This window comes from Anomaloglossus baeobatrachus (genome assembly GCF_048569485.1).
Source record: "Anomaloglossus baeobatrachus isolate aAnoBae1 chromosome 9 unlocalized genomic scaffold, aAnoBae1.hap1 SUPER_9_unloc_1, whole genome shotgun sequence".
NCBI classification, from domain to species: Eukaryota; Metazoa; Chordata; class Amphibia; order Anura; family Aromobatidae; genus Anomaloglossus; species Anomaloglossus baeobatrachus.
The window spans coordinates 674,129-697,365 of NW_027441819.1; the positions used below are offsets into that span (position 1 = coordinate 674,129).

The 23,237-nt window shown below is 53.7% G+C and overlaps 1 protein-coding gene across 2 annotated transcripts in view; it reads left to right on the forward strand.

Annotated features, from left to right (window-relative positions):
- The first annotated feature begins 2,397 nt into the window (after window positions 1-2,397).
- The window catches only part of TTLL11 (tubulin tyrosine ligase like 11), a 33,925-nt gene continuing 13,085 nt past the window's right edge, over window positions 2,398-23,237 (forward strand). Inside the window, exons 1-7 of one of the 2 annotated variants that reach the window (XM_075331858.1) lie at window positions 2,398-2,685; window positions 4,735-4,834; window positions 5,649-5,782; window positions 6,302-6,871; window positions 16,104-16,199; window positions 16,574-16,692; window positions 22,948-23,187. In XM_075331858.1, the coding sequence (XP_075187973.1) occupies window positions 2,530-2,685; window positions 4,735-4,834; window positions 5,649-5,782; window positions 6,302-6,871; window positions 16,104-16,199; window positions 16,574-16,692; window positions 22,948-23,187 (1,415 nt within the window). In that variant the 5' untranslated portion in view covers window positions 2,398-2,529. Of the gene's footprint in view, window positions 2,686-4,327; window positions 4,392-4,734; window positions 4,835-5,648; window positions 5,783-6,301; window positions 6,872-16,103; window positions 16,200-16,573; window positions 16,693-22,947; window positions 23,188-23,237 lie in introns of those variants that run through there. The other variant, XM_075331859.1, reaches the window with a different exon arrangement.

The window sequence follows — 23,237 nt, forward strand, 5'->3', positions numbered from 1 at the left end:
CAGCCCTCTCTCTCTCCTCCTGCAGCCTCTCTCTCTCTTCTCCTGCAGCCTCTCTCCTTCTGCAGCCTCTCTCTCGCTCTCCTCCTGCAGCCCTCTCTCTCTTCTCCTGCAGCCCTCTCTCTTCTCCTGCAGCCTCTCTCCTTCTGCAGCCTCTCTCTCTCTCTTCTCCTGCAGCCCTCTCTCTCTTCTCCTGCAGCCCTCTCTCTCTTCTCCTGCAGCCTCTCTCTCTCTTCTCCTGCAGCCTCTCTCTCTCTTCTCCTGCAGCCCTCTCTCTTCTCCTGCAGCCTCTCTCCTCCTGCAGCCCTCTCTCTCTCATCCTGCAGCCTCTCTCTCTCTTCTCCTGCAGCCTCTCTCCTTCTGCAGCCTCTCTCCTTCTGCAGCCTCTCTCTCTCTCTCTTCTCCTGCAGCCTCTCTCTCTCTCTTCTCCTGCAGCCCTCTCTCTCTTCTCCTGCAGCCCTCTCTCTCTTCTCCTGCAGCCTCTCTCTCTCTTCTCCTGCAGCCTCTCTCTCTCTTCTCCTGCAGCCTCTCTCTCTCTTCTCCTGCAGCCTCTCTCCTCCTGCAGCCCTCTCTCTCTCCTCCTGCAGCCTCTCTCTCTTCTCCTGCAGCCTCTCTCCTTCTGCAGCCTCTCTCCTTCTGCAGCCTCTCTCTCTCTTCTCCTGCAGCCTCTCTCTCTTCTCCTGCAGCCCTCTCTCTCTTCTCCTGCAGCCCTCTCTCTCTTCTCCTGCAGCCTCTCTCTCTCTTCTCCTGCAGCCTCTCTCTCTCTTCTCCTGCAGCCCTCTCTCTTCTCCTGCAGCCTCTCTCCTCCTGCAGCCTCTCTCTCTCTTCTCCTGCAGCCTCTCTCCTTCTGCAGCCTCTCTCTCTCTTCTCCTGCAGCCTCTCTCTCTTCTCCTGCAGCCTCTCTCTCTCTTCTCCTGCAGCCCTCTCTCTCTTCTCCTGCAGCCTCTCTCTCTCTTCTCCTGCAGCCTCTCTCTCTCTCCTCCTGCAGCCTCTCTCTCTCTTCTCCTGCAGCCTCTCTCTCTCTCTCTTCTCCTGCAGCCTCTCTCTCTCCTTCTGCAGCCTCTATCGCTCTCCTCCTGCAGCCCTCTCTCTCCTTCTGCAGCCTCTCTCTCTCCTCCTGCAGCCCCTCTCCCCTCCTCCTCCTGCCCCTCCGGCACAGATCCTGTCGGTGCAAAAGAGCCGCCCCTCCCCCTTTCCTCGGTACATTCCCGCTGATGATGTTGTTTGGCCCCTTCCTCCGGGGCCCCTGTACGGCGGTATATCCGCTCCTAGCGCGTCAGTTACCCCCTCACGGTCACTCAGCTGCGCCATGTTATCAGCTCCTGACACTACAGAGGACCACTAGCCCCAGAACAGGGCGCCCCTCACATTACTGATCCCTGGATGAGCTGCGCTCCCGCCAGGTCACGTGTTGCAGACACCCCTCCTCCCTCCACGGCGCGCCGATTACTTTTGACCCTCTACGGTTCCCGTGTGGTCGCGCTGTCAACCAGACCCAAACAATCCGGCGTGGGGGGCGTGGCCTCAAGTGATTGGCAGCCGGGGATGAGGGTGTCAGGCGGCCGCGGAGATGAGGGGATTCCGGGCCCCGGGGGGCCACAAAGGGTGAGGGGAGAAGCAGCCGGGACGGCGCGGGACACAGGGTCAGGGACGAACCAGAACAGGAGGACGGAAGGAGCCACTGGGTGTTCCTGTGGAGTAGAGCGCCCCCTGTGTGCCAGAGGGGAGAGTGGTGAGGGGTCTGAGCGTGATGGGAGGTGTGGAGCCGACAGTGGGGAGTTCTGGGGAACGGGGACCGAGGCCGGGGGGATCGGGGGTGCGGGGGCCGAGGCAGGAGGTGTCACTGGTGCCGAGGCCGAGTTCGGGGGGATTCGGGGTGCGGAGGCCGAGGCCAGAGGTGCCGAGTTCGGGGGGATTCGGGGTGCGGAGGCCGAGGCCAGAGGTGCCGAGTTCGGGGGGATTCGGGGTGCGGTGGCCGAGGCCGGAGGTGTCCGGGGTGCCGAGACCAGGGGGATCCAAGGTGCAGAGGCCGAGGGGATCCGGGGTGCCCAGGCTGGGAAGATCCAAGGTGCGGGGGCCGAGGCTGGGGGGATCCGGGGTGCTGAGGCTGGGGGGATCCAAAGTGTGGGGGCCAAGGCTGGGGGGATCCAGGGTGCGGTGGTCGAGGCCGGGGGGATCCGGGGTGTGCGTTCCGTATTTGGGGGGATCCGGGGTGCGGAGGCCGAGGCCGGAAAGGTCCGGGGTGCGGCGGGGACCAAGGCCGGAAGGGTCCGGAGTGAGGGGGCTGGGGTGATACGTGGTGCAGAGGCCGACGCCGGGGCATTCGATAGTGCGGAGGTCAGGGCATTCCCGGGTGCAGGGGTTGGGGTGATCCGGGGTGCAGGGGCCGATGTCGGGGCGATCCAGGTTGCGGGGGCCGGGGTGACCAGACACAACAGGTTATCTCTATATGGCAGGGGCAGGACACCTACGGGGAGGCCTGAAGGGGCCACCAGGTGCAGCAGCTCTTCCCCTCGCCCTCGGGCCTCTAATATGGGGGTGTCGCTGTGCAGGGGGCAGAGGGCGCTGAGTATTGGGGGTCCACAGGACGGAGGGGGGCGCAGGAGGCCGGTCACAGTGGACAGCTCCAAGGCCAAGACGTCTCTGGAGGCGCTGAGGATCAGCATCAAGCAGCTGAAGTGGAAGGAAGTGAGTGACCCCCACACGGAGAAGCACCCCGACCCGCCACCCGGCGGGACCCCACTTATGCTGCCCAAACTTCGGCTGTGCAGCTGCCATTCACGTCCGGTTATCACAGTGTATGAAATGGAGAAGCACTGATACAGACTGCACAAGAATAGTGAGTGCAGCTCTGGAGTATAATACAGGAGGTAACTCAGGATCAGTAATGTATGTACACAGTGACTGCACCAGCAGAATAGTGAGTGCAGCTCTGGAGTATAATACAGGAGGTAACTCAGGATCATTAATGTATTGTATGTACACAGTGTCTGCACCAGCAGACTAGTGAGTGCAGCTCTGGAGTATAATACAGGAGGTAACTCAGGATCAGTAATGTATGTACACAGTGTCTGCACCAGCAGACTAGTGAGTGCAGCTCTGGAGTATAATACAGGAGGTAACTCAGGATCAGTAATGTATGTACACAGTGACTGCACCAGCAGACTAGTGAGTGCAGCTCTGGAGTATAACTGAGGTAACTCAGGATCAGTAATGTATGTACACAGTGACTGCACCAGCAGAATAGTGAGTGCAGCTCTGGAGTATAATACAGGAGGTAACTCAGGATCATTAATGTATTGTATGTACACAGTGTCTGCACCAGCAGAATAGTGAGCACAGCTCTGGAGGTGACTGGAGGATAAGACATGATGTAACAGCAGAATAGTGATGGCAGGTCTGGAGGGTGTGGAGACACGAGGGTCAGCGGGTGGTCTCGTCTGCTTGCCTGGCTCTTTATAAAGACCTCATGGACCACGGCTCATCCCACTGAACGCCTGCACTCCTTCCTCGTGGGCAGAACACTACACACACCACAGGGTGCGGGAACCACACATTGGTAAGACCAAGAGGGAAAAACATATTGTACATTCCCAGCAAGACACAAGATGGTACAAGTAACAGATCCTCATCCTTCCACTGGCCCAGGAGATCGGATTGTCCCAGCCTTGGTTCTCCAATAAATTCATGGGTCAGTGTTGAGCAGTGACACAGTTCTGTGATCCTCTAGCTAGTACCGAAGCTCCTACCCTGAGGTCATGTAGAGTATCAGTTCTGTGCTCCACCAGCTGATACCGTAGCTCCTACCCCGAGGTCATGTAGAATATCAGTTCTGTGATCCTCCAGCTGGATCTGTAGCTCCTACCCTGAGGTCATGTAGAATATCAGTTCTGTGATCTTCCAGCTGTATCCGTAGCTCCTACCCTGAGGTCATGTAGAGTATCAGTTCTGTGCTCCACCAGCTGATACCGTAGCTCCTACCCCGAGGTCATGTAGAATATCAGTTCTGTGATCTTCCAGCTGTATCCGTAGCTCCTACCCTGAGGTCATGTAGAATATCAGTTCTGTGATCTTCCAGCTGTATCCGTAGCTCCTACCCTGAGGTCATGTAGAATATCAGTTCTGTGATCTTCCAGCTGGATCCGTAGCTCCTACCCCAAGGTCATGTAGAATATCCCCCTGGTGACAGGAGCAAGGCTCTTTTATACCACTCTGTTCTCAATTCAGGGTATTGTGTCTTACAGGTTTGGGGGAGACAGCTGCTCTCTGATTGGTCGCTACTTCAATCCAACTGTATAATTTCCCTGTGTACTCTGCCGTCCGAGAGGCTGAGGCAATCCAGAACAGTTCACATCCCCCACAAGTGGCCAGACGCGGAGTCATCCCCACACCGTGTAACTCATGTTTTGTTCCTGGTTTTTCTGGTGCCGCTGTATCAGGGGGACAATTCTGTGGGGTTTTGATCTCCCCTCCTGGGCGCAGCTCTTTGCTGTTTCCACCCCTGAAGCGCTGGCCGGAGTGACTGGCGGTAAGCCTGTCTGTGCGGCCCCTCTCAGTGTCACCGTGCCGTGTTCTCCGCAGAGCTCTATGGCTCGGTTGGGCTTTGTGGCCTCCATCTGCTGTATCTTCCTATCTGCCTATGTTGTTCCCCTCTGGGACTTGTAGTGACTCTTTGTTAGTGGCTGTAGATGTTGGTGATGCTGGGAGTAGTAGTGTTACAGTGTTTTTGCCTTGCAGTTCCCCCTGGGCCGCCGCCTGCCCTGCGACATTTACTGGCACGGAGCCTCCTTCCATGAAAGCGACAATCTCAGTATGGGCCACGTCAACAAGTTCCCAGGTAGGAGGGGCGGAGTCTCATTCAAAGGGGAGGGGCTATGTGTAATGTTATGGGGGTGTGATGAGACTCCGCCTCTATAGTCCACAATGCACCTCTCCAGCCGACCCTCCCCCATCAATTAATGTAATTGTGCCCCTCCCCCTGGACCCCCAGCTATTAATGTAATTGTACTCCTCCCCCTGGACCCCCAGCTATTAATGTAATTGTGCTCCTCCCCCTGGACCCCCAGACATTAATGTAATTGTGCTGCTCCCCCTGGACCCCCCGCTATTAATGTAATTATACTCCTCCCCCTGGACCACCAGACATTAATGTAATTGTGCTCCTCCCCCTGGACCACCAGACATTAATGTAATTGTACTCCTCCCCCTGGACCACCAGACATTAATGTAATTGTGCTCCTCCCCCTGGACCCCCAGACATTAATGTAATTGTGCTCCTCCCCCTGGACCCCCAGCTATTAATGTAATTATACTCCTCCCCCTGGACCCCCAGACATTAATGTAATTGTGCTTCTCCCCCTGGACCCCCAGACATTAATGTAATTGTGCTTCTCCCCCTGCACCCCCAGACATTAATGTAATTGTGCCCCTCCCCCTGGACCCCCAGACATTAATGTAATTGTGCCCCTCCCCCTGGCCCCCGAGCTATAATGTAATTGTGCTCCTCCCCCTGGACCCCAGACATTAATGTAATTGTTCTCCTACCCCTGGACCCCTTGTGACGTGGCCTGTGATTGGTGGCACATTGTGGAGTCACTGTGGGGGTCTTATCTCCATCATTGGGGTCTGACCCTTGCACTCTGTCCTGGCAGGAATGGCGGAGATGGTGCGTAAGATCAATCTGAGCCGAGCGCTGCGGACCCTGCAGGAGCTGTATCCAGAGGAGTACGACTACTACCCCCAGTCATGGATCCTCCCGGAGGAGTATCACACCTTCACCGGCGAGGTAAGTGACAGCGCTGGCTGGGCTCAGGTTACACCTCCAGGGGGCTACGGACGTAGGGTCGGGGGGCTGCGGACGGAGGGTCGTGGGGGCTGCGGACGGAGGGTCGTGGGGGCTGCGGACGGAGGGTCGTGGGGGCTGCGGACGGAGGGTCGTGGGGGCTGCGGACGGAGGGTCGTGGGGGCTGCGGACGGAGGGTCGTGGGGGCTGCGGACGGAGGGTCGTGGGGGCTGCGGACGGAGGGTCGTGGGGGCTGCGGACGGAGGGTCGTGGGGGCTGCGGACGGAGGGTCGGGGGGCAGCGAACGGAGGGTCAGGGGGCAACGGATGGAGGGTCAGGAGGCAACTCTGTATACTCTGCACTGTGCGGTATATTGCTGTACACTGTATACTCCGCACTGTGCGGTATATTCTTGTACACTGTATACGCTGCGCTCTTCGGTATATTCCTGTATACTCCGCGCTGTGCGGTATTCTCTCATGTGGCGGGTTTATTCAGTGACATTTGGCGGCTGTCTTTCAGGTCCGCCTGGCGATGGACAATGACCCTTCCTGGAGGCCGTTCTTCATAGTGAAGCCGGACGGCGGGTGTCAGGGTGACGGCATCTACCTGATCAGGGACCCCGGTGAGGTGCGCGGTGCTGGGGGTCTCCGGCCGGCCGTGGTGCAGGAATACGTCACTCAGCCTCTGCTCATAGACCGGCTGAAGTTTGACATGCGCCTGTATGTGGTGCTGACCTCTCTGGAGCCACTGGAGATTTACCTGTCCAAGGACGGATTGTCGCGCTTCTGCACGGAGCCGTACCAGGCGCCCACCCACCGGAACCTGCACCACACCTACATGCACCTCAGCAACTACTCCCTCAACATCCACAGCAGCAACTTCATCCACACAGACAGTGCGCACACCGGCAGCAAGAGGACCGTCTCCAGCGTCCTCTGCCGACTGCTGGCCAAAGGGGTGGACATCAAGAAGGTCTGGTCCAACATCACCGCGCTGGTCATCAAAACCGTCATCAGCCTCCTGCCAGAACTGAAGGTGTACCACCAAGCCGCCATCCCCCCGGGGAAGCCCGGACCCTCCTGCTTCCAGGTAAGAACCCACATTCTGTACCTCGGAGGTCCGGCTATGACTCTACTCCTCAAAGACGTGCGACCAAGACCAAATCATGATACAGTTGGGCTCAAAAGTTTACACACCCCAGCAGATTTTTTTGCTTTCTTGGCCTTTTTCCAGAGAATATGAATGATAACACACAATCTTTTTCCCACTCGTGGTTAGTGGTCGGGTGAAGCCATTTATTGTCATCTACTATGTTTTCTCTTTATAAATTATAATGACAACCAAAAACATCCAAATGACCCTGATGAAAAGTTCTCACACCCCGGTGATTTGGGCTGATCACATGCACAGAAGGTGACATAAATGGGTGTGAATGGCTAATAAAGGTAACATCCTCACCTGTGACCTGTTTGCTTGGAATCAGTGTGTGTGCATAAAAGCTGAGTGAGTTTCTGGGGTCCAGACAGACTCTGGCATCTTTCATCCAGCCACTGATGTTTCTGGATTGGGAGTTATGGGGAAAGCAAAAGAATTGTCATTGGATCTACGGGAAAAGATAGTTGAACTGTATAAAACAGGAAAGGGATACAAAAGATATCCAAGGAATTGATAATGTCATTCAGCAGTGTACAAACTGTGATTAACAAATGGAAAATTGAGGGCTCTGTAAAAACCAAACCACAATCAGGTAGACCAACAAAATATTGGCCACAACTGCCAGGAAAATTGTTTAGGATGGAAAGAAAAACCCACAAACATCATCAGCTGAAATACAGGAGTCACTGAAAACTAGCGGTGCAGCTGCTTCAAGATGCACAATAAGGAGGGACATGAAGAAAAATGGTCTGCATGGTTGAGTCATCAGAAGAAAGCCATTACTGCGCAAATGCCACAAAGTATCTCACCTACAATACACGAAACAGCCCAGAGACAAGCCCCCAAACAGCCCAGAGACAAGCCCCCAAACAGCCCAGAGACGATCCGCCAAACAGCCCAGAGACGATCCGCCAAACAGCCCAGAGACAAGCCCCCAAACATATGCAACAAGGGAATTTGGAGTGATGAGACCAAAATCGAACTTTGTGGCACCAACCATAAACGTTACATTGGAAGAGCTGTCAACAAGGCCTATGATGAAAGGAACACCATTCCTACAGTAAAGCACGGATCGCTGATGATGTGGGGATGTGTGAGCTACAAAGGCGCAGGAAACTTGGTCAAAGGAAAGATGAATGCGGCACGTTATCAGCAAATACTGGAGGAAAATTTGCCCTCATCAGCCCGGAAGCTGCACATGGGACGTACTTGGACGTTCCAACATGACAACGATCCAAAACACAAGACCAAGTCGACCTGTCATTGGCTACAGCAAAATAAAAAGGGAAGGTTCTAGAGTGGCCATCTCAGTCTCCTGACCTCAGTATCATTGAGCCACTCTGGGGATAACTCAAGCCAAGTGCAGGTCATGCAAGAAAGCCCAGGAATTTACCGGAACTGGAGGCGCCAAGAAGAACGGGCAGCTTCACCATCTGACCAAGAAGAATGGGCAGCTTCACCATCTGACCAAGAAGAATGGGCAGCTTCACCGTGTGAGAAAATAAAGGGCCTCATCCACAACTACTACAAAAGACTTCACGCTGTCATTGATGTTAGAGGGGGCAATACACGGTATTAAGAACTGGGGGATGGGAACATTTCATCAGGGCCATTTGGATGTTTTTGGTTGTTATTATGATTTATAAAGAGAAAACACAGTAGATGACAATAAATGGCTTCACCCGACCACTAACCATAAGTGGAAAAAAAGATTGTGTGTTATCATTCATATTCTCTGGAAAAAGGCTAAATAAGCAAAAAATCTGCTGGAGTGTGTAAACTTTTCAGCACAACTGTATGTAGGAGCAGTATAGAGAAACATCCACTAGGTGGCAGCATACTGCTGGTACACAGGCGTCTGGTGTCAGTGACATCACAGCCAGGGCCGCCATCAGGGCATGACAACCATGACTAGTGTATGGGGCCCAGTGAAGGGGGGGCCTAGTGAGAAGGGGGGCCCGCATGGGTCAGGGTAATGACTTACCTTTTTTCCCGTCACCACGACAGCACCACCAGAGAGATCCATCCATCCCTCATTTGTCAGGAAACCCACTAAAATAAAAGGGCGGAACCTCTCCACCGCATCAGTTTAGTGTCCTGTCCCAGGATGGGAGACCCAGAAGTGCTGTGGCACTGCCACGGTGAAGGACGGCTTAAAGTTGTGGTCCTTGGTTTTTAAGATCAGGGGCCTAAGCTTCCTTTTTTCCTTTTCTTTTCATTTGGAGCCTATGCAGCTCCTCCGGGTGACAATTGGTCATGCCGGTTACCGGGTCTGTGTCCTGCAGGGGTGAGAATCCCTGCGGTGGTAGATGCCGGTCTCGGGTTGGGTCTGTAGCCTGCTGGGGTGACAACCCCGGCAGTTGAATATGCCGGTACCATGTGCCAGGTCTGTGTCCTGCAGGTGTGATTCCCCTTCGGTGGTACACTTCGGTCACATGCCGGGTCTGTGTCCTGCTCGAGTGGACTTCCCTGCAGTTGATACACCGGGCAAATGTGCCTCCGGGTCTGTGTCGTGTCAGGGCCGTAGAGGCTCCGACAGTGGTACACACCGGTTTGCAGTTCCCTGTCCGGGTCTGTGTCCCGCGGTCCAGTTGGCTGCGGTTGTTCACACCGGTCACTTACCGGAGGTTCCTGGATGGGATGCCTGAGAGGAGGACGCTGTCTCGTCAGACTGGAAACTGTCTCTGCGTATGCGCAGGCTCCGGCAAGATGGCGCTGCCCACTGCTACTTACACCATAAAGGACTCAGGGTGGCAGCATTCTATACTTCTGGCCAAACTCTGTGTCTACCATGGAGGATAATCAGGAGCTTCCTCAGCAGCATCCGGCACCATCCAAGCGGAGAGAGAGTGGAGGGAGCCACTCCAGCAGTGCCCGGTGATCAAAAGATTCCCGTAGGAGTCCTCCGCCAGCCTCTCGCAAGAACCCAGTACAGTCTCTGTCTCAGGTGGTAAGTGACGCCTTATAAAGGGTCTTTACTTACTAGGTTTCCTTTCTCTGCCTTCCGTACCTTAGGATAGACCTAAGAAGGGAACGGAGAAGCATCATAATACAGAATGTCCCTTATGTAGGGCCCCTCTGCCTTCAGTATCAGACAAGAAATTATGTCAGCCCTATATACAGAGAATGTTAGTCGAGGAGGCCCCGGACTTAAGCAGTAACCTACGGGATGTATTACGGGCAGAGATTAAAGATGCTTTAAGTGGTTTTCCTCGGCCCAGTGCCAAGAGATCCCCGATCAAAGTGAAGGCTCGGACAAGAGAATCCAGTGCTTCCTCATCTTCTAATTCCAAGTCTTCTTCTACCTCGTCTTCTTCGGATGATGAACTGGAGGGTATGTTTCCCCACTACAGATGTTAACCGGCTGGTTAAAGCAGTCCGTACGCGATGGAGTTGGTAGATGATAAAGGCCCGGAATCCCTGGAAGATCTAATGTTCAGTGGGTTGGAGCACAGCAGAAGTGCTTTTTCCCTGTTCATTCTAAAGTGAAACAGTTGGTGTTGGATCAGTAGGAGAAACCTGATAAAAAAAAACCTTTTGTCTGTTCTTCCTTCTGGACACAATATCCCTTTCAGGAATAGGACTCCTCCTTCTGGGACCATTGCCCCAAAATTGATGTTGCAGTCTCTATGGCAGCCAGAAGATCAGCCTTGCCCTTTGAAGACGTAGGCACTTTAAAGGATCTCCTTGATAACTACCTAAGAACGGCATGGAAGACTTCAGCGGGAGCTCTTAGACCCTTGGTGGCAGAAAACTGTGTAGCTTGATCATTAATGGTCTGGAAGCAACAGCTTGAGGACCAGTTGAGGGCAGATGTCCCTTGTGACCAATTGCTGGATACCTTCTCCCAGGTTAAGGGCGCTGCCGCCTATCTGGCTGATGCTTTAACAGATACCTTATGGCTTTCAGTAAAAGCAGCCGCCTTATCAAACTCGGCTAGAAGAGCACTGTGGTTGAAGTGCTGCCCGGGGACTCACAGTTGAAGTCCAGATTATGTGTTGTGCCATGTGAAGGTTGGATTTCCTTTTCGGTAAGCCTCTGGATGATAGCCTTAAAAAGCAGGGGATAAGAAAAAAGGCTTTCCCACTTTCCCTTCTGCTTCCTTTAGGCCCGGTTCCTTCAGATACCAGAAGATGAAGACACCACAGGAGAAGTGGACGGAGAGAAAAAGGCGACAGTCGGGTTTCATGTTTGGCCCTCCCCAGGGAGGTAAGAAGCCTGCCCAGTGAGCCCATTCTTCATGTGGGAGTTAGACTCTAATCCTTTTTTCGAGCCTGGCGTGCCATTTCTTCGAGCTCCTGGATCCTTGTGATTGTTGGATCTGGTCTCAAGCTACAATTTTCTTCGACCCCTAAGAGTCACTAATTATTACATCGCTTGTCAGGTCACAAGATAAATAACTAGCCCTGCAGCAAGAAGTAGAGAATCTCGTACGCAAGTCAGTCCTGGTCGAAGTTCCCAGAGGAGAAGAGGGCCTAGGATTTTTTTCCCCGCTGTTTCTGGTTCACAAACCGAACGGGTCGTTCAGGACAATTGTAACTCTAAGGCGATTAAACGAGTATCTCATCCCTCGCCACTTCAAGATGGAATCAGTGCGGTCGGCCATAAAGCTCCTCTTTCCAGGATGTTTTATGGAGGTGGTCGACCTCAAGGACGCTTATTACCACATCAACGACCGCATGAGGCACTTCCAATTCCGAGCCCTTTCATTCGGCTTGGCTATGGCTCAAAGAGTATTTACGAAGGTGGTGGCAGAAGTCATGGCACACAGTCGAAAAAGGGAGATTCTAATAGCGCCTTATCTGGACGATTTCCTCATAGTGGGCACCTCAGAGGCTCATTGTACGGCCCAAGTTCAGTCGGTCATCTCTATCCTGCACAATCTGGGGTGGATTATCAACTTCGACAAGTCAAGACTAAATCCTCTCACCAGAGAGGTCTTTCTCGGTCTGATCCTGGACTCGCTAGCCCAACGGTGCTTTCTGCCCCAAGACAAGGTGGCCTTGGTGACAGCAAAACTACGCATGGCCAAATCTGCTTCAGTCCTGACCCTACAAGAGACCATTTCATTGTTGGGATCCCTAGTGGCTTGTATCCCGGGTGTCCCCTGGGCAAAATTACATACCCGGGCACTTCAGAGGGAGGTCTTGCTAGCGCAGCAACGGTTAGGAGGGTGTTTGGACCGGCACATAACACTCTCTTTTCAGGTCTGTAATTCTCTCAGTTAGTGGCTTCAGATCCAGAATCTATCGTTTGGCGTTCCTTAGGCACTCCCAGTTTCAGATACTATTACTACTGATGCTAGCGCAATTGGCTGGGGGGCTCACCTATGAGACCATGTAGCTCAAGTGGGATGGAGTCCCTTTAAAAGACAGGGTTCTTCCAATTTCAGGGAATTTTGCACCATAGGGAAGCTCTTCACGCCTTTCTTCCTCGGCTATCAGGTCGCCATATATGGATTCTGTCAGACAACAGGGTAGCGGTGTCCTACATCAATCACCAAGGAGGCATACGGTCGACAACTCTAATGGGGCTCGCCCATCACATCTTTTCCTTTGTCTCAAGTCCACCTATTGTCGCTCACAGCTCTACACATCAGGAGGGTGGACAATACGACTGCCGATTTACCTGAGTTGTAGTTGCGTCCGTCAAGGGGAGTGGTGCCTTCACCTAGACGTCTTCAGGAGCATAGTACGCCTTTGGGGTCCCTGGTTCTGGACCTGTTTACTACCAGGGCCAACAGGAATGTGACAAGGTTTTGCTCCCTGAACCCCCAACGACAGGCCTTTGGCGGTAGATACCTTTCAGATCCCTTGGTCTTCAGGTCTCCTCTATGCCTTTCCTCCCTTGTTCTTAGTCCCAGCGGTGGTGAGGAAAGTCAGAGAGGATGGGGCTCGTGCCATCCTAATCGGCCCCTTCTGGAGGCCTTGGTTCTTTTAGCTCAAAAAACTGTCGACAGATCCCTGGGCTCTGTCGGAGAGACGAGATCTTCTCTCCCAGGGCCCTCTGCTTCATCCTCAGGTTTCAGGTCTCCATCTGACGGCCTGGAGTTTGAGAGGCGATTGTTAGAGAGTAGGGGTTTTTCCGCTAACCTGGTGTCCACTCTCTTACGAAGTAGGAAACCCTCCACCAATAAGATGCCAGACAATGGAGGAAGTTTCTTTCCTCTACAGGTAGTTCCCTAGGGGGAGAGGCTCCTGTCCATGCAACTCTGGAGTTTCTTCAGGGTGGTTTGGAGTTGGGATTGTTGGTCAGTACTTTAAAAGTACAAGTGTCAGCCTTAGGGGCTCTGTACAATTGCAATGTGGCAGGGAATAGAAGGATTAAGCGATTCTTCTCCTCCTGTCACATGCAGACCCTTGTCCTCTGCTTAGTTTTCCCCTCTTGGGATCTTAATTTGGTTTTGGATGCCCTTATGGGGGCCCACTTTGAGACCATTGCCCACTCCTCCGTTCAGTTCCTCACGCTCAAGGTGGCTCTCCTGATTGCACTGACCTCAGCCCATAGGGCTATTGACCTTCAGGCCCTCTCAATTAGCCTTCCATATACCCAGATCAGATTAGGGATGATAGTTATCCTGCGTACAGACCCTGCCTTTCTGCCAAAGGTGGCAGGGACTTTCCACCGTTTGCAGGAGATTTTTCTTCCCTCCTTCTGTCCCTGTCCACAGAACCCGAGGGAGGAGAAGTTTAATTCCTTAGATGTTAGAAGGGCTCTTTTTCATTATCTGGAGGTCACTGCACCCTGGAGGAAAAGTCAGTCACTATTTGTTTCCAGGATTCATGAAAGGGCTGTTCAGCTTTAAAAAGGGTAAAGGAGGCTATTAGAGAAGCCTATGTTGCTCAGGGTACACCAGTGCCACAGGGTGTTATGGCACACTCGACTAGGTGTGTCTCGACTTTCTGGGCTGAACATGCGGATATGCCTCTAGAAATTTGCTGGGCAGCAACTTGGTCCTCTCTGACCACCTTTTTTAAGCACTACCGGCTAGATCTTTCTGCCATGTCTGATAAGACTTTCGGTAGAAGGGTTCTACAGGCTGTGGTCCCTCCCTATTGGTGTTATCCTTCAAATCTCTCTGGTGGTGCTGTCGTGGCGACGGAAAAAAAATCATGATTACTTACTGATAATGTTTTTTTTCCAGAGCCACGACAGCGCCACTACTTCCCACCTCATTTTTTCTTTTTCACTCACATTTTTCACTTCCACGATTAGTGGGTGTGCTCCTTGGTGTTGGATTAACCTTGTTTTTTTCTAGTACTCCTCTCTGTGCTCTGTAACCTAACTGATGCGGTGGAGAGGGGCCGCCCTTTTATTTTAGTGGGTTTCCTGTTCAAATGAGGGGTGGACCTGTGACGTCCCTGACTCTATCAGGGTGTCACAGGGAACTGCACCCCTTTCTCTTATGGTGCAGAACTCATCCTCCATGGTTCTGGGATCCTAACTACTGGTATTGCTGCCATCAGCACTCAAATCCTAACCACACCTCACACCACACCCTGTCAGGCACACCAGTGGGTGGTCTAGCTGGAAAAGGGCCACCCGCCTAGGGGTCAGGCAGACTGGTGGGAGGGAGGAAGTCAGTCTTAGAGTAGCCCTCAAAGAGTGAGGAGCTGGGGGAGTTGTAGCTCCCTGGGAGACTTTGGTTGGATCGGAGACGGTGGTCTGGAACCAGAGAAGTCGGAGACCCGGTCGCAGGGTATTGGAGAAGTGTGCCCAGACTTTGTTTTGGAGAACGGGCGGCACCGGAAAGTCCAGTAACCGGACCAGCACGGCGGGTACAGGACCCTAGATCAGGGAGTAGCTTCACGCAACCTGATAATTCACCTGTGGAGGATAGCATCCTTATGAACTTTCCCGAAGAGCTCAGAGATCGAAGGCATCAACACAACGAGGGGGATAGGGCCTTCCAGCTTATGCGTCCCACTGAATCCCAAGTGTCAGCCATCGAGAGCACAGCTCCCCTATTTAATTATAGGGAGCGGGACCCTTACCACTTTAGGCCGAGGGGTCACTCAGAAACATCTATCTACATGTACATGGAGGCAGGCTACTGACCACTAAGCAATACCGGCGGGGACGGATTCCCGGACGAGCTCCCCAGAGTGACAGCGGCACCCAGAGACTTGGTTTACTTCTGTGTCAGAGTCTACTTAATGGTTGCACCAACATCCTCACAGCCTGAGTGAGTACGCTGCACACCCTGCGTCCTGCCTGCCTGCATAGCCTGCACAACACCATCCGCTACCTATATTTCCAGAATCCCGGGGTCTCCTCTACCATGAACCACGAGTGGTGTCACGAACTATCCCTTGTAAATAACCCCCCCCTTTACATTTGAAGTGGCTGCAAGCCCTGTGTCTAGAGACCCTCGAGCCACAGCAACCCCGGATCCGAGCAGTTCGTCTGCTCCAGGGGGCGGCACAGACCTATCTCTCTGGTTGCGCTGTCGTGGCTCTGGAAAAAAACATTACCGGTAAGTAATGATGATTTTTTTTCCCTTCACCAGCCCTCGCTCTCTGCCTCTAGGAACTACTCTCCGCCTCCAGCCCCCGCTCCCCGCCTCTAGACCCTCGACCCTCGATTTTCGCTTCTAGCCCTTGCTCTCCGCCTCTAGGCCCCGCTCTCTCCGCCTCTAGGCCCCCCTCTCTCCGCCTCTAGGCCCCGCTCTCTCCGCCTCTAGGCCCCCCTCTCTCCGCCTCTAGGCCCCGCTCTCTCCGCCTCTACGCCCCGCTCTCTCCGCCTCTAGGCCCCGCTCTCTCCGCCTCTAGGCCCCGCTCTCTCCGCCTCTAGGCCCCGCTCTCTCCGCCTCTAGGCCCCGCGCTCTCCGCCTCTAGCCCCCGCTCTCCGCCTCTAGCCCAGGGCATGGACCCGTAGAAGCACATGCCAGTGCGACATGGCTGTAGTCATGAGGAGGGCTGCACCCAGTCTCGCCACTTTACCTGCCAATAAACCAGAGTTGCGCAGTCGGAGTGGTGCCGCTTTTTTCCTTTCATCTCACATGGAGCATCCTGCATACTTTATATCATCTCTTGTATACAGTCTGCTCTTGGTCGCACCTCTCTGATGTTGGTCTGGTCAGTGTGTGACCGTTACCCACAGTCCAGATCACACCGCACACCCCTCTTCTTACTCCAGTCTCCATCATTCTCTGTCTGCTCCAAAGATTTTAGGGTTTGATGTTCTGCTGATGAAGAACCTGAAGCCGGTGTTATTAGAGGTGAACGCCAACCCCAGCATGAAGATCGAGCACGAGCAGGAGGTTAGCCTCCCCCTCCTGGTGTGTGTGCACGATGTCTGACCCCCCGTGTTTGCCGGCGTTAGCCTCCCCCCCCCCCCCCCACCGGTGTGTGTGCATGGCGTCAGCCTCTCCCCCCCTCCCCCCCCCCGATGTGTGCACGCGATGTTAGCCTCCCCCCCACGGTGTGCGCGCGCGGTGTCAGCTTCCCCCCCCGTGTGTGTGCGGTGCCAGACCCCACATAACCTCCCCCCTTTGTGTGTATTCAGTGTCCCCCCCCCCCCATACGTGGATTCAGTGCTCCCCCCCCTGTGTGTGTATTCAGTGTTCCCCCCACCCTCCCCCCCGCACTGTGCGACCTTGGCTCTTGCCATGTTTTTTGGCCTCTCTCGCTGCAGCTGCTCCCTGGTGTCCATGAGAATGTACCGAGCCCGGTGGATGAGGAGGTGAAGATTGCTGTGATCAGGGACACGCTGCGCCTCGTGGACCCGGAGAGGAGGAGAAGCTCGCAAAACCTGTGAGTTGTAATATATGCAGCCCCCCCCCCCCCCTTCCGGAAGTGACATTGTTGAGGGGAGACACTAGGGGTCTCTCAAGGTCTGACTGCTCTTTCAGATTATAATGTCATGTATGCACGGGTGGGAAGAAATAACAGACTGCTTGTGGTCGGTTATGAGCTTCCTCTCATGATGGACGCCAAAGAGATTCTGCTCGTCTATTGTTCACAAAACGTTTATAGTTCTAGATAAGAAAAGGGTGTCGACAAAATATAGTCCAAATATCGCAGGTCGGGCTCGGGGCGTGTAGAAATTTGCATAGTCTCTACTGGATTGGTTGCTCCAAACTTTGGGTGTTTTGAATCTCCTTATCACCGTAGGCCTTGTCCACGATACACGAGTTACATGTGCTGGCATTTTGTATTATGGAAAATCACGGAATATATATTTTATATATTTTTTTTATATATGTATATGTATATATATATATATATATATATATATATATATATATATATATATATATATATATATATATATATATATATATATATAATATGTGTGTTAGTAGAAAACAAAAGCATTCATGAATATATGTTAGGCTACATCAACTAAACTACGTATCTGGGTGTTTGAAATGGCTGAATTAGGTATTTCAGGTTACTCAATTCTTAAGGCCGCTTTACACGCTGCGACATCGCTCAAGCGATCTCGTTGGGGTCACGGAATTTGTGACACACATCCGGCCGCATTAGCGATGTCGTGGCGTTTGACACCTATGAGCGATTTTGCATCGTCGCAAAAACATGCAAAATCGCTAATCGGTGACATGCCCTCCTATTCCCAATTATCGTTCCTGCTGCAGGTACGATGTAGTTCGCCGTTCTTGCGGCAGCACACATCGCTATGTGTGACACCGCAGGAACGAGGAACCTCTCCTTACCTGCGGCCGCCTGCAATGAGGAAGGAACGAGGTGGGCGGGATGTTTGGTTCGTTCATCTCCGCCCCTCCGCTTTTATTGGGCGCCCGCTTAGTGACGTCGCTGTGACGCCGAACGAACCGCCCCCCTTAGAAAGGAGGCAGTTCGCCGGCCACAGCGACGTCGCTAGGCAGGTAAGTAGTGTGACGGGTCTGAGCGATGTTGTGCGCCACGGGCAGCGATTTGTCCGTGTCGCACGACCGATGGGGGCGGGTACGCATGCTAGCGATATCGGTAACGATATCGCAGCGTGTAAAGCGGCCTTCACCCTCAACAACATCACTGATACACTGCACATTACGCCCCAAATGTCAGATCTCTGCTGGTGTGACAGTGTCCCGTCTGTGGTGGCCTGGGCCCCGCTCCCGTCTGTGGTGGCCTGGGCCCCGCTCCCGTCTGTGGTGGCCTGGGCCCCGCTCCCGTCTGTGGTGGCCTGGGCCCCGCTCCCGTCTGTGGTGGCCTGGGCCCCGCTCCCGTCTGTGGTGGCCTAGGCCCCGCTCCCGTCTGTGGTGGCCTGGGCCCCGCTCCCGTCTGTGGTGGCCTGGGCCCCGCTCCCGTCTGTTGTGGCCTGCGCCCCGCTCCCGTCTGTGGTGGCCTGGGCCCCGCTCCCGTCTGTGGTGGCCTGGGCCTCCGCTCCCATCTGCGATGGCCTGGGCCCCGCTCCCATCTGCAGGTGCCTGGGCCCCGATCCTGTTGACATGTGCTGCAGTGCCTTCTGCAGGGCGTGGACAGGACCATCTCTATACTCCAGCATACACTAACATTTCTCCTTTGGTCACTTGCTGTGTGATCTTTCTTCTGACCATTCATTGGCGCCACTACTTATATCGACGTGTGATCTGCTGCCTACTTTATGCTTTCTGGACGTGTGCCCCCTGCACCTCTGCTGCCTGGACAAGAGACAGGAGGGGGTTACACCAGGGGCAGTCAGGAATGGGAGGGATGACACTGGGGGACTGTCAGGAATGGGAGTGATCAGACTGGGGGACGGTCATGGATGGGAGCGATCACACTAGGGGACGGTCAGGGATGGGAGCAATCACACTGGGGGGGACGGTCAGGGATGAGAGCGATCACACTGGGGGACAGTCAGAGATGGGAGCGATCACACTGGGGGACGGTCAGAGATGGGAGCGATCACACTGGGGGACGGTCAGGGATGGGAGCAATCACACTGGGGGGGACGGTCAGGGATGAGAGCGATCACACTGGGGGACGGTCAGGGATGGGAGCGATCACACTGGGGAACGGTCAGGGATGGGTGACGTTGTCTCTTGGTGGGTGGGGGAACGGTCATTTGCAATACCATCCGTTGCAGCGTAGCATGTTTGATGTAACGGATAGAGAAGTCCTCTGCTTTGCGAGACTGCAGCGTCCTCTGTGCATCCATTTGTGCTCTGGGGGAAGGCTCTGCTGATTATGTGACTGCATTTTGATAAAAACAAAAACTGTCCCTTCTAATGTGTGTGAATGTGAGGGGGTCTGCACACGTTCTCCAGACTAGTGTACAAACCAGAATCTGCCCCACGTATTAGATACATCGCCACCAGATTCCATGGTTGTCTGATCCAGGTGAGTCTGTGACACCCAAGACGTGATGCCACACCTCCTCCCAGGATCCAGACGTGCCATACAACCTCCCAGGATCCTCTGGTGGGGCCCCATCAGTGCGCGGGCCCCCATCAGTGCGCGGGCCATCACTTCCACCATTTCCAGTGCTTTACCTTTCTTGGCATGTTCTGAAGTTCTCCCGCACAATTGTGCTAAATGTCAGGCTGCCATAGTCCTGAGGCCGATGTGTAAGGTGTCTGCTACCATTCAACGTCGCCTCCGTAGAAGTGTCCTCGGAGCTGAGTCTGGACTCCAGCCTGCTCGGAGAATCGCAATCGCAGCTGTGATGACTCTGCCTCAGTCCGGCCACTTGTTTGGGGATAAACTATTCCTCATTATGCCAGATGTGATGTTCCTTTGTTCAGTAAATCCAGAGACGTGAGCCATTGCTTTATGTCAGACTGTTCGGAACCTCTTTTCTTATGTGAATTTGTGGAGTGTCTGTTGATTCCGGGTTGTATCAGCGTTCTGCGGTGTACTGGTCTGTGGAGGACAATTATACAGTCTAACTGAATTAGCAATGAGGGAACAGCCATGATTGTCTTCCCCACCTTATCAGCTAAGAGACAATGCCCTGACATGGGAACTGAGGGATATAAAAAGGACCTTGCATCATATATGTCTGAACAATGATAATACTTCTTATCACAACAACAAATTATTTGGAAGGAAGGGGGAGGGGTGATAACATCAGATTGTACCCATGTATGTGGAGGAGGGGTGATGACATCAGATTTTACCCGTGTGTGTGTGTGGGGGAGGAGTGATGACATCAGATTGTACCCGTGTGTGTGGGGGAGGGGTGATGACATCAGATTGTACCCGTGTTAGTGGAGGAGGGGTGATGACATCAGATTGTACCCGTGTGTGTGGGGGAGGAGTGATGACATCAGATTGTACCCATGTATGTGGAGGAGGGGTGATGACATCAGATTGTGCCTGTGTTAGTGGAGGAGGGGTGATGACATCAGATTGTGCCTGTGTTAGTGGAGGAGGGGTGATGACATCAGATTGTACCCCTGTGTGTGGGGGAGGAGTGATGACATCAGATTGTACCCGTGTTTGTGGGGAGGGGTGATGACATCAGATTGTACCCGTGTGTGGGGGAGGAGTGATGACATCATATTGTACCCGTGTGTGTGTGGGGGAGGGGTGATGACATCATATTGTACCCGTGTGTGTGGGGGAGGAGTGATGACATCATATTGTACCCGTGTGTGTGGGGGAGGAGTGATGACATCATATTGTACCCGTGTGTGTGGGGGAGGAGTGTTGGCATCAGATTGTACCCGTGTGTGTGTGGGGGAGGGGTGACGACATCAGATTGTACCCGTGTGTGGGGGAGGAGTGATGACATCATATTGTACCCGTGTGTGTGTGTGTGGGGGAGGGGTGATGACATCAGATTGTACCCCTGTGTGTGGGGGAGGAGTGATCACATCATATTGTACCCGTGTTTGTGGGGAGGGGTGATGACATCATATTGTACCCGTGTGTGTGGGGGAGGAGTGATGACATCATATTGTACCCGTGTGTGTGGGGGAGGAGTGTTGGCATCAGATTGTACCCGTGTGTGTGTGGGGGAGGGGTGACGACATCAGATTGTACCCGTGTGTGGGGGAGGAGTGATGACATCAGATTGTACCCGTGTTTGTGGGGAGGGGTGATGACATCAGATTGTACCCGTGTGTGGGGGAGGAGTGATGACATCAGATTGTACCCGTGTTTGTGGGGAGGGGTGATGACATCATATTGTACCCGTGTGTGTGTGTGGGGGAGGGGTGATGACATCATATTGTACCCGTGTGTGTGGGGGTGGAGTGATGACATCATATTGTACCCGTGTGTGTGGGGGAGGAGTGATGACATCATATTGTACCCGTGTTTGTGGGGAGGGGTGATGACATCGGATTGTACCCGTGTGTGGGGGAGGACTGATGGCATCAGATTGTACCCGTGTGTGTGTGGGGGAGGGGTGACGACATCAGATTTTACCCGTGTGTGGGGAGGAGTGATGACATCAGATTGTACCCGTGTTAGTGGAGGAGGGGTGATGACATCAGATTGTGTGCGTGCGTGTGCGTGTGCGTGTGTGTGTGTGTGTGTGTGAGGAGTGATGACATCAGATTTTACCCGTGTGTGTGGGGGAGGAGTGATGACATCATATTGTACCCGTGTGTGTGTGGGGGAGGGGTAATGACATCATATTGTACCCGTGTGTTACCACTAATGTCATATCTCCACATCCACAGTATTTAATCTGGAGGATAGCCAGCTATCCCAGTTTTTGAGGAATAGTGATGTCTTGTTAGTGGAAGAGGCGATTATCTTCTCGGACAGACAGTTGTCATTGACCAGTGCTGTAATCTCGACCAGTGACGGACACTCAGGATTTCTCCAGTAACTCGCTATTTTGCTTTTGGTGACTGTGAGGACATCACCATCACTGTCCAGAGCTCGTACGGGACTGAGTCCAGGTTCAAACATATGTGATGTAATATATGATTTTATATTCTAATAAAAATGTAATGCTTAAAAAAAATGGCCTTGCTCCTTTCACCGGTGATTGTAAAGGACTTCAGCCTAGGATCCACGGTTCCAGCATGAGGAGCACAGATCTGCGTCACTGCCCAACACTGAGCCCATAAATTCACTAGAGAACCCAGGCGCAGCCAATCCAGTCTCCTGGCTTTATACCTCGTTGTGCTCGGGCAGTTTCATAAGTTTGCCGATATCTCCTCTCAGTGGGTGCTCACCAATAGCGGGGTGCTGCTGGCTGGGATAGCGGCCCTGGAAGCCCTGAAGGTTCTAATACCTGGTGGGCCAGCGGAAGGAGGAGACTCTGTTACTTGTACCATCTTGTGTCTTGCTGAGAATGTACGATTTGTTTTTCCCTGTTGGTCTTACTAATCTGTGGTTCCTGCACCCTGTGGTGTCTGTAGTGTTCTGCCCACAGGGAAGGAGTACGAGCGTTCAGTGGGATGAGCCCTGATCCATGCGGTCTTTATAAAGAGCCAGGTCAGCAGATGAGAGCACCCACTGACCCTCGTGTCTCCACAGGAGAGCACCCACTGACCCTCGTGTCTCCACAGGAGAGCACCCACTGACCCTCGTGTCTCCACAGGAGAGCACTCACTGACCCTCTTGTCTCCACAGGAGAGCACCCACTGACCCTCGTGTCTCCACAGGAGAGCACCCACTGACCCTCGTGTCTCCACAGGAGAGCACCCACTGACCCTCGTGTCTCCACAGGAGAGCACCCACTGACCCTCGTGTCTCCACAGGAGAGCACCCACTGACCCTCGTGTCTCCACAGGAGAGCACCCACTGACCCTCGTGTCTCCACAGGAGAGCACCCACTGACCCTCGTGTCTCCACAGGAGAGCACCCACTGACCCTCGTGTCTCCACAGGAGAGCACCCACTGACCCTCGTGTCTCCACAGGAGAGCACTCCCTGACCCTCGTGTCTCCACAGGAGAGCACCCACTGACCCTCGTGTCTCCACAGGAGAGCACTCACTGACCCTCGTGTCTCCACAGGAGAGCACCCACTGACCCTCGTGTCTCCACAATGGCTGCCTCTGCTGTGGCACTGCTCCTCTGAGCAATACATGGCAGGCTGGGGGTGGACGGCTCTGTCTGTGGATCAGGGCGGCTGTGACTTTGGGATCTGTGCTTCTTTAGGTCTCCATCTTCAGACACAGCGACAGAATTTCTCACTGGACCTCCTGATGACACCGAAACAATGAAGAGCCCGGACAAGCGTTCCCCACCCCCGCTTTGCCTGAAGCAAGTGTACCCCAAGTATGCCAGGAAGTTCAGCCACCTCCGGGTCCTGGAGCGGGTCACTACCCTGTTCATCCGATTCCTGGGAGTGAAGGGATCCATGAGGATGGGGCCAACAGGGTTCCGAACCTTCATAAGGTGGGTGACCCAGTGAATCGGCAAGGTTATGTGCGCTTGCGTTGCCTCGC